Raw genomic sequence first — 19,133 nt, forward strand, 5'->3', positions numbered from 1 at the left:
ACAAATTTTAATTAAATACCAACCAATAATTTATAAAAAAATAATTAATCTGGTTAAATATGATTTTATGCCTAGGTGTAAAAACTTTCTTACGACTTCAGTATTTTAAAATAACTAAGAAAGATTTAAAAGATTTAAGATTTAGATAATTGAAAGAGATACTACATGCTATAAGAGAAACGACCCAAAAAACAAACAAAACAAAAACAAAAACAAAACACTATAAAATGAACATTTCATACTTATACTTAATCAATTAATTTAATTTAACTCAAAAACAAAAAAATCTTTTTAAAAAGCTAAATTCAACAAAGGTCTAAAAAAACAAACTCAAGGTACCCATGTTATTTTCATAACAACTAAAAAATCTCATAAAAAGAAAACAATATTGGAGGAAGAAATAAAACAAAAAGCTTAAAAAAAAAAGCCCAAATGAACCTCTTAAACCCAAACTAATCTCTCAAACCTACAATCCGTTAAATTCTAAACCGGAGTTGAAATAAGAAGCTCAACACTTGACCAATTTAGTATTGAAGGATAAAATCAATTAATTTACTTTAATTAAAAAACAAAATTCCTTTTAAAAAAGCTAAATTTAATAATGACCGGAAAAATAAAGTCAATCTATGTTATTTTCAAAACAACTAAAAAATCCCATAGAAAGCAGAAAAAAAATGTTGGACAATGAAACCAAAAACAATAAACTGAAAAAAAAGAAGGAAAAAACCAAGCAAATTTGGGTGAACCTTGTAAACCCAGATTAATCTTTCAAACTCACAACTTGTTAAACTATAAACTCAAGCCCAACAAATAAGCTAAATACCCGAGCAAATAAATATTGAAGAATGAAATCATAAAAATATCAATTTTCAATGTAAAAAAATAGCAAAAAAAAGAATCAAATTTGATAAGCAAAAGAACTCAAGAAGGATGAAATTTCAAAACAAAATAAATTAAAAACCATCATAAATAAAACAAATCATAAGTAAAATAATAAAAACTAAATTTGACAGATGAAAAAAGTTCATGGAGGATAGAATTGAAAAAAAAATTCTAATTTCATAAATCATCCCAAATAAAAAAAAATAGTAATCAAACGAATAAGGATATAAAATAAAATAAAATTGAAAGGTTGTTTTGAAAGTTTGGAAAACTAACATGAAAATCAATATGAGAGGGAAAAAAAAGCCACACACACTAAACCATAAACAATTAGACAACACAAGCCACTTAGGCATGGAGGGGTCACTAAGACGCTTCGGTCGCTTCCCCAGTAGTAGGCTTTTGGCCACCAGATGGCGCTGCATGCGCCGTCCAAAGCCTATGGCTACTATTCACACCCCTAATGAAATGTGAGAATGAAAAAATAATTAAATTTAAAAGACTAAAGTGTACCCCTATACCGAAGGATAAAGTTTTAAAATTTGAAGGGCAATGAAGTAATTTAATTTTTAAAAATTATTCATTTTTTTTCTTGTAACCAAGGTTAGATTAGTAATTTTACAATTTAAAAAGAAGAAAAAAACTATAAAGCCCCTAGAGCCATTCTAAACAAATGTGTAAAGACCTTCTTTCCTCATCTAATTCATTAATGACTTTTTGAACATTACAAAAAGATTATTCTACCCCTCATACAAGGCTTAATGATTTTGGAGTGAAGATCAAAATCATCATTTCACTATTATAATCCATAATAAACTTGCTTACATGCTACAATAAAAAATCAAGACTAAATGATTTGTGAGTTGAGATACTTTTTTAAAAAGGATTTTAGGTTTCTTTAATAAACCAAGACTAAATAATCCACAATGATTTTTACTTCTTTTTGTGTTGTTTGGTCCCTAATTCTTATCTCTTTCTATAACTCAGTCCCTACATTTTTTTTTTGGTAATTAAACCCCTAATCTTTTTGTTTTAATTCTTTACTTATATTTTTGTGAATGGCATTGATCAATCTTGTGATTTGTTTTTTTTATTATGTTGATGTGAAGTGCATGGAATTTATGTGATTTATCAAATCAATTAAAATACTCTTAATTGACAAAATTTAGTTGAAGATACTTAATCTTGCTTGACATGTCAAAAAGGCTCTATGATCTTTATATACATTGTATATGATATGTGGGATATGTGATTTTTAAGGTTTATAAGAGTGATATAAAATATATTAATTTTACTTTCAAATAAAAAGCTCCCAAGGAATTGTTTCGTTAATGATGAAGCTAGCAATCTACTAGCCTTTTGTATTTGTTAAAATTAAAATAACTAGCAAAATTGATATGTTATTTGCTAAAATAATAATAACTAGCAATTTTATTTTATTATTTTTCCAAGCACCCGTGCTCATTTATTTATGATTATTTTTGTTTTATTTTTACCGGTGTCACTTATTATTCCTTCTTACAAATTTAACTATAAAGTTGAGATTGTGCTTTGGGCTCAATTTTGTTATTTTGTTGACAACTCACAAAATAGGATATAAAAATGAATAAAAAGATTTGACATGCCTAAAAATTCCCATATATTATAAATGAGCAGTAATTTCTTAGAATCTCTTAGGTCGCCTAAAAATTCTCATATATTATAAATGAACAGTAATTGTTTAGAATCTCTTAGGTCCAAGGTTATTTTTTTTAGTTTTCATTCTGCTTTCAACGAATTATAACTTCATGATCGCTTAAATGTTGTGTAGGGTAAATATTTTGAAGCATATCTCTACAATCCAATTTTCTCTATATTTTTGGTGTTATCCTAATTGTTTGAGAAAAAAGAGAGATAATGCTATAAAATAAAGCCCAAGGGAAGATAATAAATGAAAGAAGAAATGATTAGGTCATGCTCAGATATAAGATTAAACAAACTATCTTTTGTAGAAGATTTGGTCGGTCTCACTTGTGTCGAATTAGATATTGATGTCTCAGTTGTTGTATTAATATGGAGAGAGTGCAAGATTCAATTTAATTTCCATTAATAAAATATAATAAATAAAAACAAAAAAAAAAGTTTAATTATCGTGTCATTTTCTTTCCAAAACATATATAATTCAGGGGATAAAATTAAATATTTTTTAAAATTCAAAGTCATTATAAAATCTCAATAAATAATACAATAAATATCCTTCTATAATTTTCTAGAAATCAATCTAGAAAAAAACAAAAAACAAAATAAATAAATCTACAAACACACACACACACACACAAAGATATATATATATATATATATATATAAAGACGCATAACTTTCTTCTAGTATTACCTTAATATTGAACCATATGTGTGTTAAGTTTCCTGAAACATATATATCTAGTGAAAATGGAGAATTAAAAAAAAAATTGGATGTCCCAAGATTATGTTAGATAATCTAGGATTTTTTAGTATTTATACAAAAATAACCTAAAGATTATATGTTTTATTTTTATTTTTTTTGAATAATTGCTTCAATGTTGGATTGTTACAAACCACAAGTCACCCAAGTGTTTGACCCCTAACGGTAATCCACTCAAGCTACCAGTGAGAAATCTCTTAAACCCTTTTAGGATAAAAGGACTACTATGCCTTTTAGTACTAGTTCTTTTCTTTTCTGTTTTTCAGGTGTTCTGTACTATTTACTGTTGTACTGTTCATAAAATAAAAGATATAATATTCTATTTATAGGGAAATATGGAAACCTTATAAATAGAAAAATATCAATTTTTTCATTGAATAATATCACATATATCATTTCATGATAATTTTATAAATTTATTCAATCAAGTCCCTCCTTGATTTTTCTAGGTCTATAATTGTAATTTCCAATATAAATGATATTCTAGTCCTTAATTTTTAAAACTTATTTACAATCAAGTCACACTTGATTAATCATCTCATTTTAATTTCTGACCAATGATTCTTATATATGTAACTCATTAGGTTCCTTAATAAATTGACCCTAATATAAATCACAATCCTAAATAAAATAAGATTAAATAAATTAAACAAATTAATTTATTATCAATTCAATAATTGATTGATTTATATTTGAAGATCAAGTACAATGTTTTTCAACTTTCCATGATCCCCTTAAATATTAGAAAAGTCATTAGTGGTTTAACTTAATATTTCAGTGACTAGTTTTTTAGTGTAATTATTATCTCTTCATCAATAATGTTCCAATTTAAACATTATAGCATAGAGTGTGTCTATCCTGTCAAATCATGTTTGTTCTTAACACCATAATAATTGATTATTTGAATAAAATTTGAAACTCTTTTCAAATTTCATTCCATTTTGCGCAGGGATTTAAAATCAATACTATTTGAGAACAAATATAATATTTTCTCTAATTCACCTAGTGTGAAAAATTTTCTTTTGATTACTCAAATACCTTCATATAGTTTATGTTATACCCAATATATGTTTATTTGTTACTCTTGATCAAGACAACGTGTAACATGATCAAAGCATAACATTCCTTATATAAGATAACTTAGTGATCTTAAGTATAAGGATCACTCACGTAATCATCATGTAAGCCTTTTCATAGACACATGTGATCTTTCCATATGAAATTCTCATGCGAGTTAGTTTAGTGTACATGTCATCTATCAAGCACCTATATATTAGTTATAAGTATTCCTAATACCTCACCTTATGAGAATAGTTCCTTGCTTTTATAAAGAAAAAACATAAGATGTATATGTCTTAATAACTCTAATTAACGTCCACTTTTAATAGAGCATTGACCAAGAATATTTATGAATAATGCTTTGATGCAATAACAATCCTATAATTATAACAACTTTATAATTTTCTTTGCAAGACATTTTTGTCCCTAAAACTTTATCTTTACTCTAGATTCATTAATAAAATTTTAGATGAATATAAAAGATAAATAAAGCTTTTATTATGAATTAAATATGTTTACATGAATAAAATCAATGTCACGTGTAACCAACTAGTAGGTTAAAGGACATATACACTAGCAATCTTCCATTTGCACTAAAGTTAATCATGCATGTATCAAATACCATATCGCTTTCTTTGATGATAATGTTTCTACTAGAGTAGTGGTTAGTAAGAGGGTCTATAAGATTCTTTTTAGATGGTACTAACTCTATCTTTACATCTTTCATTTTTATGATTCCCTAATCAAATGGAATTGTCTAAGTATATTTTTAGATTATTGATGAGACCTTAGTTCCTTTGCTTGTGCAATGACTTTATTATTATCACATTATAAGGCTATTGGATCAACAATGCTAGGAACCACACCTAATTCAGTGATGAATATTTTGATCCAAACAATGTCTTTTCTCTCCTCACGTAAGGTTAATATTTAAAAAAAAAAACCCACCCATTTGGGTTAGTATCCATCAAGTTTAGATTAAATTGTCATCCTTAGCACCAATAGCAATGTGACATAAGATGCAACATGGTGTGTTATAAGCTCTATTTGAGACATGAATGTGTGTCTTGCTTACACTAATTAATGTATGTAAAAGTGTGTTATTTTATATTGAAGTATATATAGTATGATTTCAAGTAATATGTATAATTATAGAATATATAAAATTTTAAGAATTGACTAAGACATAAAACATGTAGAGAAAGAAAGAGAGGGAAAAGGAAAGAGTGAGAAATAAAAGAGAAAGAATAGAGAATAAAAGTGGGATAAAAAGAGCAAGAGAGACATTCACTATTTAGTTTTATGAAAAGGAAAACAAAGTAAAGAGAATGGGTAGAGAATTAACCATGTTATTGCTAGATTATTAGTTATCCACTTGTTAAAAGATTGGTGATCATAAATTCTAAAAAACAAGACTAGAAATTGAGATGGAATCATGGAAATCATTCAACTATAAATGAAAAGAAACCATAATGCTAAGAAAGCTAGTTTTTTAAAACAAGAAATATAGATGCCTTATTGTATTTTTATTTGACATAGTGCAAAGCAAGTGATATAGGTGATTATAATTAGTCAGTTATGGATTTACCATAACTGGGCTACATGGATAACCTGGCAAGGGTATTTATAAACCGATAGGATGGGGCTAAGCCCAAGAAAAGGCCTAGGTTATGTTAAGTCTTGAGCCTAATAAAAAAAGCTGATAACTTTTGATCCGTTATTGGATCATACTTTAATTTTACTAAAAGATTCTACAGGTTTAGTTTTATAAGGGAGTTGGCTCAACATAATCAATCGAGTTTTGAAGACCTTCAAATTAAGCATAAAAGGTGTTGTTCGAGCTAGTTTTATTATTTTACCTCTTATTTTTTTTCCCTAAATTTCCTAGTTTGTTTAGAATTTTAATACCTTTTCATTTTATTTTTGAATTTCCTAGTTTGTTTAGGTTAGTTATTAGATTTATTTAATGAGTTATAGACCTCTTAGATAAATTGACTACTTGAAGAGGGGTTGGCTCGCTATAACCAGTTGAGGTCTACAAAACCTCAAAATTAGGCCTCGATTGTGATGTTCAAGCTAGTTTTATAATTTTTTCTCTTATTTTTTCATGATTTTCTAGTTTATTATGGATTTTTATTGCTTTTTTTCCTTTGTTTTTAGATTTTCTAGTTTGTTTAGGTTGATTTTTAGGTTTATTTAAAAAGTTGTAAACCTTTTAGAGAGGCACTCTTTAAAGAAAAATTTCAAATAATAAGATTTTGAATTAGGATTTTTTAGCGGTGACCCTATTTAATATAATTATACTATGCTTGTTTTTGTTGTCTTTCTTCTGTTGTTTTTATCTATATTAGTTGATATCAATATGACATAAATATCTTTCATGATAGACAACATAACATGTACATCCTCAATATAAAAAGAAATCGCGTGGTGTTAGCACATTAAAAATAAAAGGAAAGTTGTCGAGGTTGAACCAAGAAAGGGTAATAATTTATAGTTTTTAACCTAGTTTATAAGGAGGAAGAGAAGGAGCATGTGGAGAATCAAAATAATATCAAAAAGGATATGGTGTGGAACAAGCCATTTGTGACTATAAATGGTTCTGTAAAGATTGAGATTGTTTTTAAAATTGATTATTGACCTATTTTATTTGAGTTTTCTAACTATTTAATGTTAATGTGTTTGAGGTAATGAAGGACAAGGGCGCTAACACCATTTTTAATGGTCAACAATAATGATAGCATAATCAATTAGATGGCCAGAACTCGAGAATGAGTTCTTTTCAACATAAAAGGCTGATGCATGTGGTTATGCTAAGTTAGTTATGGATCTGCCATAACTGGACTATGTTGATAGTCTTTAAAGAAAATTGATGGACTGGTGGGATAGGGCTAAGCCCAAGAAAAAGTCTGGGTTATGTAGCATGATTGGCTTAATAAAAGCTTCCATAATTTTCAATTCAACTATTAAATGGTGCTTAAATTTTGCCAGGAGACTTTACAAGACTAGTTTAAATAGGGGGTCAACTTATTGTAACCAATTGAGGTTTGAGAGACCTCCAAATTAGGGCTATATGGTGTTATTCAAGCTAGTTTTGTTATTTTTCATCTTTATTTTTCAATTTCCTAGTTTGATTAGGAATTTTATTGATTTTTGCTGTATTTTCAAATTTCTTAGTTTTTTTGGTCGCTTTTTAGATTTATTCAAGAAGTTTTAAGCTTCTTAAAAATATAGACTACTTGAAAAAATCAGTAATAAAATTTTTAATTAAAGTTTTTGAGTGATGTCGTATTTAATATAATTATAAATTAGTTGTTTATATTATCTTTCTTGGGTTGTTTCTATTTATATCAGCAAGTTTATACAGTTAGGCTTTAAAGTAACTTGGTAATATAAAAAAAAAATAGGCTATTAAAGTTTTATTAAATTGAAAAGTATGGATCTTTAGTTAATTTGGGTTGGATTGAAGACTCCAATAGGAGTTGTTAAATATTATAAAATAATAATATTAATTTTAAATTTTAAATTATTAAGTGAAGTTGATTGAATAATTACAATATTATATTTTATTACCTTGTGTTTAACTTAGATAGGGTGATAAGATATGAATTCCTCATTTGATCTTTAAATATTTAATATTATCTTAAAAAACCATTCCAATCTCAAAAATTAAACCATTGGTTGATTAAAATCTAATGAATTATTGTATATTCTCGAACACAAATATGCATGGAACTCAAGACATGATGTGTGTGTGTGTGTGTGTGTGTGTGTGTGTAACATTCAGTAATGGATAGACGAGCTGGATCTGCATGGCTACGAGGCTTCGTATCTCTGGTTCTCTACATGCAGTTCACATCATGTGATAGGGGTATATTGTGTATGGACCCTTCATCTATATAAGATCGAAAATCGAACGGCTGCTAATTGTACATCTTAACTACATTGCTGATGCAGAACGCCCGACGAGATTTTCTATTGGAAAGTGAACCATACGCCATGCATATAGAGTGACCACTATTCGGTGCTTTGCTTATAACATTTACCGCGAGATTGATTGGCCACGGTCCACCAACAAAAAGCTACATTTTTGTTTTAATTTTTTATTTGTTACATCTTCTTTACTACTGGATGCTTGCGGGTGCTGGTACTTTGTGCGGTGTGCGCAGACCTATGAGAATATTGCTCATCAATTGCATGCAATCGTCATCCATGCTTGTGAATTGTGATTTTAACTTTTAAGGCCGTTTTCCCTTTAATTGGCCACTTTCAAGAATTAAAGTCGGTATGGTGACATGCAAGCTGTACAGATTTCGAATTTATTATTATGATTTGAACGTGTTGACGCAATCGCACATGTCCTTCCTAATAAATTCCGTGCTTCATATGCTATAAAATAAATAATCCTTAATCTCAGGGGTCATTCAATTTTAATTTTGTTTTTTTAATGGTTATGAGTTGAAGTAATATTAAATGTTTATATAATCATTAATTTTAAAACCTGTAAAATTAATTAAGATAGGTATAAATTAGTGTGCATATCTATATTAATAAAATAAATAAATAAATAGTGAAGGCAAAATGTGGATATCACTTAGTTACCCAGCCGACTGCTATATTTTATGACAGATATATATGCCGGGCTGGCTCCCTCTAAGGTTAGCAACTTGCATATTCCATCCAACGAGACAATTCCAAGAAAAAGTTACCGCTGCGTTACATCCAAACAAATGGCTTGATGACGTGGCTCAATCCGCAACTCCTCTACTGCGCGTCGAGGGGTGGTTCGATCCGGGTTGCTCGCAGGTCAGCCGTTGATCTCAAGCAACATCCACCAGAACAATTATAAAAAAACCGGGGTATTTTTTAAAGTCAAAGGGCTCTAGTTGTGGCATGACTAGATGCTGCGTCAGTGGGCCCTGAAACCGAGCTGTGCATAGCGAAATAAGATATGATATCCACGCAAAGCTGACTCAGGGATTAGCCACCAAATTGCCCCTATTATTATATAGTTTTAGGTTTCGAGCCCTCGTTGTATTTACTACAAACTCTTATCCTTGCATGCAAATAAGAAAAGTTTGAGAGGAAACATGGAGGCATGCACAGCCAGATTCAGAAGATTTATCAAAAGAGATATTTACAGCTCAGAACACGGGTCTTAATTAGCTATTTTTAGCTATTTTCTTCGCTTGCAACTATATTAAGATAAATTTTTTTTTATGTATTTTTATATTATATTTGTTTTTTATTTTATTTTTAATTGTTTTTATTCTTAATAATTGTATGAATGTTATTGTAGGATTTTTTTTTATATGAGATCAATTTTTAGTTGATTTATTTATAGGATTTTTAAATTTTTTTCATATGAATTTTTTTAGTTGAATTTATTTTTTCATGTTATTTATTTGTTGCAAATGTTTTTGAGTTGATTTTATTCTTCTTTTTTCCAAGCATTTTGAGTATTATAGAGTGTTGATTAATATTAATTTAATTATTTTATAGTTTTGTAAAATATATTTTTTAAAAAATATTTTTAAATAATTACTGACGGAATTACATACGGTTTGTTTCCGAGGGAATTACCGACGGAATGAAAAAAAATTTGCTCGTTTTTTCCGTCAGTAAATCCATCGGTAATAATATTTTTTATTATCAACAGATTTACCGACGGAAAAAAAATTACCGATAAAAGATTCACCGACGAAGACTTGTCGTCGGTGATTTCGTCGGTAATTTTTTTACCAACGGAATGGTAGTGCAAATACCAACAAAAAATTTTATCGGTAAAGCTAAAGATTGTGGTAGTGTTTGTTTACAAAATTAAAAACAATATACGAAAATTAGAAGAAAATAAAGAAAAGTCAAGAAGATTCATGGAATTTATTATTAGATATAAACTTGATAATTAGAGGTATGAAAAAAATATGGTCTTAGAAAATTCACAAACATAAACCAATATACCTCATTCATATTAAACAAGAAACATCATCAGTTTAACCCTGAGGAGTGTAATTCAACTAGGCAGACCCTAGATTTACTCCTTAGAGGTCATCAGTTCGAGTCCCACAAACCTCGGTGCCACTGGAGACTTATATGGTCGTTAACTTCAAGGCTCATGGGATTAGTCGAGGTGCGCGCAAGCTGGCCCCGAACACCCACATTAATAAAAACAAAAAAGAAACATCATCAGTTTGATACATCACATTGAATTCAACCAACATATGCTCACTATGTTACCATATAAGGTACTTTCATATCACTATCGCAAAAAAAAAAAAAAAAAAAAAACTCATATTAAATTATAATATTAAATTACTATTTATAAATTTTATGATAGAATTAGTATTTAAACACCAACAAAATATTTTATGAGTGTTATACAACATTCTAGTTGTGATAAAAGACTATAGCAAAACAATAGACAATGAGAAAACAAAAAAGAAGAAGCACTTGAGGTCTTGGCTTAACGGTGGTAGGGGCTTGTTCCCTTCCTCTGCACCTGGGTTCGAACTTCATTGTGTATGTCTGTCATCCCCGCGGTGTCTTACATGCTCACTGGGTTTGCAGGATGTTCAGTGGGCCGTGAGATTAGTCGTGGTGCGAGCAAACTGACCCAGACACCCACGTAAATAAATAAATAAAAAAAAATCACCACAAATACCTCATTAACAACAAATATATTTGATAAAGCCATGATGATGTTGTTATTGTTAAAATACACGCGCACGAAGGGGATGTGAAATTCATTTGTGATAGGCTTGAACTATCTTGGACCGCTTCTATCGGATTTAAGAAGACTGAGTTAGGTAGATTTTCAATTGAGGACTCCAAATCTTCCAATTCTCAGGCAAGGACACCTGGTGGTGCTATAAAAGCCCCTCCAGCAGCAATCACCTGTGTCACATTCAATTCCAATTCCTTGAGTTCAGGCATATCCTTCTTCCTTCTATTCTCTGCTTTTCATTTCCATTCAATTTGTTTTTTCCTTTCTTCTTTCTGGTTCTTTGGTAATCATTCGGCGGCAACATGACTATCCTCATTCCCCAACCTGAGCTAAGCGGTACCAAACAATTCTTGCTTCTTCTTCTTCTTTTCCTTGAATTTATTGTTGGCTTGCATGAATTTAGAAGTGTTTCAGAAATATTTATTTATATTATCGTGGTGTGATTACAAGCAGAGGGCCATATAGACGATTATGATGCCAAGGAGTTGGTATTAGATGGTGGGTTTGTGGTTCCAAATAAAACTGAAGCATTCGATGCGCCAGTGATCAATTCATTTGGCAACTCCTTCAGGTTTCTCCTATTTTTCTCAATCTTGTTAAAAGAAATGAAGTGCTCTCTTTCTCTAATTATATATGCAATTAATGGTGACGACAAATATGCTGCAGGGATTATAATGCAGAGAGTGAAAGGCAAAAGACCGTGGAGGAATTCTACCGACAGCAACACATTAACCAATCATACGATTATGTAAGGAGATTTTTAAAAACATGGAGTGCTAGTGGTAAAAGGTGTAACATACAAGGTTTGGATTTGACGTCATGCAAATGAATTAATTGATCCAGGTGATGAAGATGCGAGAAGAGTATGGGAAGCTTGACAAGGCTGTTATGAGCATCTGGGAATGCTGTGAGCTCCTGAATGATGTAGTAGATGATAGCGATCCGGACCTGGATGAACCTCAAATTCAACACTTGCTGCAATCAGCTGAAGCCATCAGGAAAGACTATCCCAATGAGGATTGGTTGCACTTGACTGCTCTTATCCACGGTATATATACCCTTCCCAAAATCCCTGATCTGTGCTAATCGAAGTGATTTTTGATCTTTAATCATTCTTTCTTGGAGTGGTCTCAGATCTTGGAAAGGTTCTTCTTCTTCCTCAGTTTGGACAGCTTCCTCAATGGGCTGTTGTTGGTGAGCATCGTGTTTTGGCCATATATATGAACAACTGGTTTTATTTTTTAATTAACACTTCCTTGAATACTCAATTTAAGTTTTATGTTTCAGGAGATACATTCCCTCTTGGCTGTGCATTCGACGAATCCAACGTTCATCACAAGGTATTTCTGCTTCTGAACATTTCCGGAAATCTTAGCGCATATAGTAATTGTAGCTGTAAACAATCCAGTTAGACACTGCTCAACTTTTTAATTTCTTGGTGCAGTATTTCACGGACAACCCTGATTTCAAGAATCCTGCCTACAGCACAAAGAATGGAATTTACAAGGAAGGCTGCGGGCTGGACAATGTGGTGATCTCATGGGGGCACGATGACTACATGTACTTGGTATGTGTTTTTCCCTTTCAAACGCCTACAAAACCTTAAGTATTATGAGACGTTTTCAAGTACCAAAACAATGGCGGCTGCCTTTGTTCCTGATCTCTCTTCTAATTATTAATATTTAAACATTAGGTGGCCAAGGAAAATGGAACCACTTTACCACACGCTGCATTGTTCATTATCCGATATCACTCCCTCTATCGTAAGTGCTATGATCTTCCTTCCCTGTTTATGTTTCATGCAACCAGTATACTGATCTGATGAATCCATTAATTAACATAAGGATTTCTTGCGCGATGTAGCTTTACACAAGGCAGGAGCATATAAGCATCTGATGAACAAGGAAGATGAGGAGGATTTGAAGTGGCTCAACATATTCAAGTATATATGCTTGATTTGATTCACCGCTTTGCATTGATTCTCGTTTCTTTCCTTGCAATATATATATCCGCTTATGGCGTTATCCAATCTTAACTTCTCGGACGTTGTGAATGATTTGCAGCAAATATGACCTTTACAGCAAGAGCAAAGTTCTTGTCGATGTTGATGAAGTCAAGCCATACTATCAATCTCTGATCAAGAAGGTGAGTTTTTTTTTCCTTCTCGAGCTAGTTTTCTAAATTTCTTAACTTTGTTGGTAGCGTTAATCTTATATATTTAAATAATTTCGTTGCAGTATTTCACGGAAAAGCTTAGATGGTGAACAATGACGTGGATTAATTGTACATCATGGAAAAGGCAGGCTGATATTGATAATGATGGGCATAATGCATCGGGATTGTTTGCTGCACTTTACATTTGAGTATATTATTGAAGCGAAAAGTTGTTTGAGAATGGAAATAAATAAAGAGATGATTTTGATTGTGTGGAAATATTTTTTTTTAATGTGTTTATTTGTTTTATAGAGAAATAATATTTCTAGAATATAACTAAATTATTTAAATTTAAAAAAGAATAAGAAAAAAAAAAGAATTCCTAAATACAATTAAATTCTCTAAATCTTAAAAAAATAAATAAGAAGAGAGAACAAAGAGAAAATATGTTTTTTTATATTTTTTTTTAATGAAAAGTTTATATAAATTTGAAATATTATAACTGTTAATTAAATAATTATATTTTAAATTAAAATTCATCCTTTTCTTCTTTACAATATATATATATATATATATATAACCACTGATTTTAGAAGAGCACGTACGCAAGGATATTGTCATTTTATTTCCGAATCCCCTCCAAATTGTTATGGCAGAGTTATGTCCTGCGTTTTTTTTTTTTTTGGATTTCTTTATTTGTATGCAAGTAATTTCACATCAAATAAAATCACCATGGTACTAAGTAAATCAGTAGGAAGTTAAGAGGATGCCTCTGAGTTAATTAAATAAAATTTTACATAATTATTAATTTTAAAATTTATAAAATTAGTTACAGTTTCCCCTGGTGGCCTGTCAATGACCTAGAAGTGTGGAGATAGTGTATATATATATAGTGGTGGGGCCTGGGAAGGGGGGGACAGATGTTTTTGAGATCTAAGCCTCTATATTTGAACAAGTGTGGAATATAATTTGTTAGCTGAGCAAGGGGCCAAAGAATAACTTAACAGTGAATCAGTCATGCTCGCTTTTTCACCGTAAACAAAGCAAGAGATATTGAAAAGGGGAAACACCTCCAAATATTTGCTTGATTAAATTAAATGTTTGGTATTTGAAATTTAAATAATTTTATATAAGTTTGATAATCCCTCATTCAAATATTCGATTTTTCCTATTCTCAAAAGGTAAGATTTCATTAAAATAAAAATAACGGATACAATCAGCAGTGAAAACTCTCTGTCGCTAATTGCAGATGGATTGGCTATGGAAAGGATAGTATCACTAATGAGCTCAGGAGAAATGTATGCCTCCCAATTCCTTGAAAGAAGCTCCCTAATATCAACAAGAATGGCTCTATCACTAATTACTCGTGGACTTGTAGATGAAGATTAAAAAATAATTTTTATCTGTAATTTTATCTAATATATTTTAAAATTTTATTTTTAATTTTGAAAATCAATAAAATTCCCTCCAATTTTGTTTTTTAATATCTTTATGTTAATAGATATTGTAGTTAATTATATTGTTTTTATATTGTGAGTGGTATGTTTATGTTTTCGCTGATTGTTTTCAAATTTTGTTATTGCTTTTAGGACATGTAAGATTATATATTTATTTATTAAGGATTGTGATGGATTTGTTGTTTTGTTTATAATATTGATGGGCTCCTGTAGTTTTTGGAATTAATTTTCTTTCTTCATTTAACATAAGTACAAAAAAATTAATTTTATTTTTATTTTATTTTGAATTTTATTTAATTCAAATTTTATTTTTAATTGCTAATAGAATTTTTAATTTTTAAAAAAAATCCATCAGGAAAATTGTACTTTCACGCTAACTAAATCATCATTTTGACCCGTCAACCCCATATGCAAGTTCTCTACACATCACGATGATTAGTCAAATGGGCTATCAATGTAGGAGAACACAGTCATCAATGTTGACAAAGATCAGTCATAAAGACTCTGAAAAATAATATATTTTTAAATAAAAAATAATAATTATTACACTTTCAAACGTATGGTTCACCAGGCACCCAAAACCTACCAATCTACGTGGAAGTTGTATATTGGTGGGTCTTCCAGCATAGCAGATAGAGACGTGGGGCTGAAATTATTATGGTGAGCCAAGTAACTGATTTTTGAGTATGCGTTTTGGTTTTAATTATTCTCCTTTTAAATTCCGTCCGACTCGGTAGATTGATCTACAATCTGTTTATTTCAGGACTAGAATCGAGCCGGATTGAAAAAAAAACAAGGGAAAAAAAAACCCGGTATAACCCGACTGATTCGGCTAGACCCAGTCAAAAACATAGTTGCATCCTGTTGATTTTTATTTTTTTTCTAAAACGATGTCGTTTTAATTTTTTAAAAAATTAATCTGAGCAACCCGGTGATCCGGTCAAAACTCGGAACCCAGACCTTGAACCAGGCTGGGTCTAAAAAACTATTCCTCCTACATTGTAATGGAGCATGAAGCTCTCCCAGCCAAATGTCTCAATGTTTATCCCCTTAAGATACACAATGGCTCTCAGTTTATTATGGGATAATACGAAGGCAAATGAGCTCTCTATGATTAAATCCCAGCGAAGAACACTCTTTCACCTTGTCACTAAAAGGAAGAAGGAAAAGTGGTTTCAATCGTAAAGATTCCTCGAAAAGAAAATGGCAAGGCTGGTATCTTATCAGCCAATAAAAATTCATGTTCGAGAGTAAGTTATTATTCATCCATGCATTTTGTTTTTATTAGCTTCGCATTAATATTATTTTTATTTTATAAAATTATGTTTTTATCTTTGTACATATATATGCATGCGTAAATGCTTATTTTAAGAAAAAAAACAAAAAAAATGTCGACAAGTTTTCATCGTGCTATGTTTTTTTAATTTATAAAGATGGGGTTTTAGCTGTCAGGTTGACGTGTCACCTATTAGAAATAAAATTGAAAATAAAATCTAATTATAAACAATTAATATAAATAAAACAATTGCAATTAAGAGAAAAATGACTGCATCAAAAGAAAAAAGAAATTAAAGGGCTTGTATAAGTTTTTGCATGACCAGTACACAATCCGATGAAAAAGAAAAAAAAAAAGACAATTGGTATCATACCAGACCTCACTACTATATACACACCACCCAGGGAGGAAGAGAATGTCAAGACCATCAAATGATATGGCAAAAGCTTAATTTCAACTATTGTTGTCAACTGCACGCACTGCCTGAAGACAATGGAGTTGCTGACTGCCTTTTTTTATGTACACAAAACTAAAAATACCTCTATGACTAAACAACAATAACAAAAAAAAAATTTATGAAATTACATTTAAGCCCTTAAAGCCAAGGTTAAAAAAATTTAAATGGCAAGGCAATGGAGTAATTTAACTGTTCATATATATATATATATATATATATATATATATATATATATATATAATGCTCCTAGGGCTAAATAACAATAACAAAAAACCCATTAGAAAATAACAATCAAGCCCTTGAAACCAAGGCTAATAAATTTGCATAGTAAGGATACTTACATAATTCAACCGTTCATGATAAAATTAAAATTACCATATGGTCCCTGAACCAAAGGTTCTAATTGTTTACTCTCTAAGGGCAATACAGTAATTGCACTATTATTAAAAAAATAAAAAGACAGTGCTACCCTAAAACAAATAAAAAATGACAACTTGATCATGTACAAAGACTATCTTACTTCTCAAGTAAAGCTTTAGAAATTAAAGGATGAAAGGTAAAAGAATAATTTCACTGTAGTTCTAAACACATTGCACTATGAATGAGCTACAATGAAAAACCCAAGCGGTTTAATATTTTACTTAATATTGTTTAAATTGTTTGTTTGTAGGAAATTACTTCTTTATATTGTTTATATTAAAAAAAATTGATATTCTAACAATTATAACTTGTTACAAACTATTTTACATTTACTAGTTATGTTGTAGTAATTTATTTATAATTTAAATAATTGATCTGATTTTGAGGAAATATTTGCATTTGATTCAATATAGATTAAGAAACAAAATATGCTCATTACAACTACTACAACAGTAGTTACAGTGAAATTTGGACAACACTATTTCTTTAACAATACCTCGAAATTTTAGTGTGAAGTTGTCAAAAAATAATAGAAGAAAAGAGATAAAAGGAGTCGTTCGACAATATTCTAACCACATAAAAAGCTAATCATAGTATTAATAAGTTAGTCTTAAAGAATAGAATTCTATGAAAGTGGTTTGAAATTTTCATCTTGTCATAAAAAAGTAGATCAAAACTCAATTTTTTTTTATTTGGTATTTTTTTTGGTATTCATACTTGTTTTTTTTACTATGTTTTAAGGTTAAAACAAGTTTAATTAGGTTATTATGATTTGTTTTATATGTTTTTAAGTGAAAATAAGTTGAAATATATATTTTAATAATAATAAAAAAATAAAACAAAACAAGGTGGCCAAAATTGGAATTAGATGATGTCTCATCATCTACCATGACAAACCAAGTGTCATCTATTTAAATAAATAAAAAGTAAAAATAAAAGGGTAAAGTATGAGGGCTTGACATTGCAGGCTCGGACATGCCTATGTTTTTTTTAGTGCAGGTTTAACGCTTGATCTCTTTTAGTATTACTTTTTATTTTTTTAATCAATTTTAAATAAAATTCATTATAAGTAAAATATTGAATTATATTAACTAATTTTATCATAGTTGTCATATAAGATTATAGTTTTTTATGATAATATTAATAATTAGTTTTTGAATGATTTGATATGAACCTGATATAAAATATAATATGTTGATGAATATTAAATGAAAGAAGTAATTTTTTCATATTAATTGTTATTTTATTTCTTTTGAATTATGATTTTTTTGTTTTTAATTAAAACTTGCTTTTACAATCAAGATATTGTTTTTATATTAAAAAACATTATTCTCATAAAAAAACATGTGTTTTGTCAAGATGAAAAAGAAATAAATGAACAAGAGAGTTTCACATATTTTTCCTTGTTAATGAAAATAATTGAATTTTTTATAAATATTCATTTCAATGACTTTTAGTTTTTTATTAAAACAAATACATTACTAATAAAAAAGAATCACACTAATATAATATATTTTTTAAAAAAATTAAGTATTTATATATGTTGGATCTCAAAATAAATTTACAAGTTTAGGCTAAATAAATCATTTTATTGAATTGTAAAAACAATGGCTTTATACAAGCCTGTTACAAGGAAATCAACTGAAAAATAAACTCCACATTCACAACTCCTAAGAACGTGTAAGTGGGTCTAAGACCAATTCAAACAAAAACAGATTACCCTACAAACTAGGACATTATTAACAGAGTGAGTAACCAACTAAGCAATAAACACGGATAAGTCCTAACAATTTAAATGCTTCAACATCCTCCCTTAAACTGAACTGTACCAGTGCATTCAGTTTACTCAAGACATTACACACATGTCAAGTTTATCTCCCAGCTTCAGAAAGACCTCCAGTTTGAGAGGTTTAGTCATGATATTAGACACATGCTCTTGTGTACTGCAGTGTACTAACTCTACTATCCCATCTCTTGTAAGCTCAAGTAAAAAATAAAACCTCACGTTGATATGCTTACTTCGACCATGTAAAATTGGATTCTTTGAAAGTTTAATAGTAGAACTACTGTCACAATAGATAGTAGTGCACATACCTTGAACATGACCAAGCTTTTCAAGAATCCTTCTAACCAGACCCCTTGACATACACACAAGGCTGCTGCTATGAACTCCGCCTCTGTTGTAGATAAGGTCACCACTGGTTGCTTTATTGAGGACTATAAAATAGCCCATGTTCCTAGCATAAACACATACCCAGAGGT

General features: G+C 29.7%; 1 protein-coding gene across 1 annotated transcript; it reads left to right on the top strand.

The window, feature by feature from the left end:
- The first annotated feature begins 11,225 nt into the window (after positions 1–11,225).
- LOC18107663 (inositol oxygenase 2) lies at positions 11,226–13,540 on the top strand. The gene is made up of 11 exons (XM_006371898.3): positions 11,226–11,443; positions 11,561–11,678; positions 11,774–11,855; positions 11,951–12,155; positions 12,242–12,301; positions 12,395–12,447; positions 12,552–12,674; positions 12,801–12,870; positions 12,971–13,049; positions 13,171–13,252; positions 13,345–13,540. The coding sequence occupies exons 1-11, from the start codon at positions 11,410–11,412 to the stop codon at positions 13,369–13,371; spliced, it is 933 nt and encodes a 310-aa protein (XP_006371960.1). The 5' UTR covers positions 11,226–11,409; the 3' UTR covers positions 13,372–13,540.
- Positions 13,541–19,133: the final 5,593 nt, after the last annotated feature.

The sequence above is a fragment of the Populus trichocarpa genome, chromosome 18 (genome assembly GCF_000002775.5).
Source record: "Populus trichocarpa isolate Nisqually-1 chromosome 18, P.trichocarpa_v4.1, whole genome shotgun sequence".
NCBI lineage: Eukaryota > Viridiplantae > Streptophyta > Magnoliopsida > Malpighiales > Salicaceae > Populus > Populus trichocarpa.

Bases quoted from the DNA above. Each gene is read 5' to 3' on its own strand.
- LOC18107663 (XM_006371898.3), top strand. From the start codon at position 11,410: ATGACTATCCTCATTCCCCAACCTGAGCTAAGCG. The intron at 11,679-11,773 runs GTTTCTCCTATT...AATATGCTGCAG, and splicing joins TCATTTGGCAACTCCTTCAG to GGATTATAATGCAGAGAGTG. The intron at 13,253-13,344 runs GTGAGTTTTTTT...ATTTCGTTGCAG, and splicing joins ATCAATCTCTGATCAAGAAG to TATTTCACGGAAAAGCTTAG.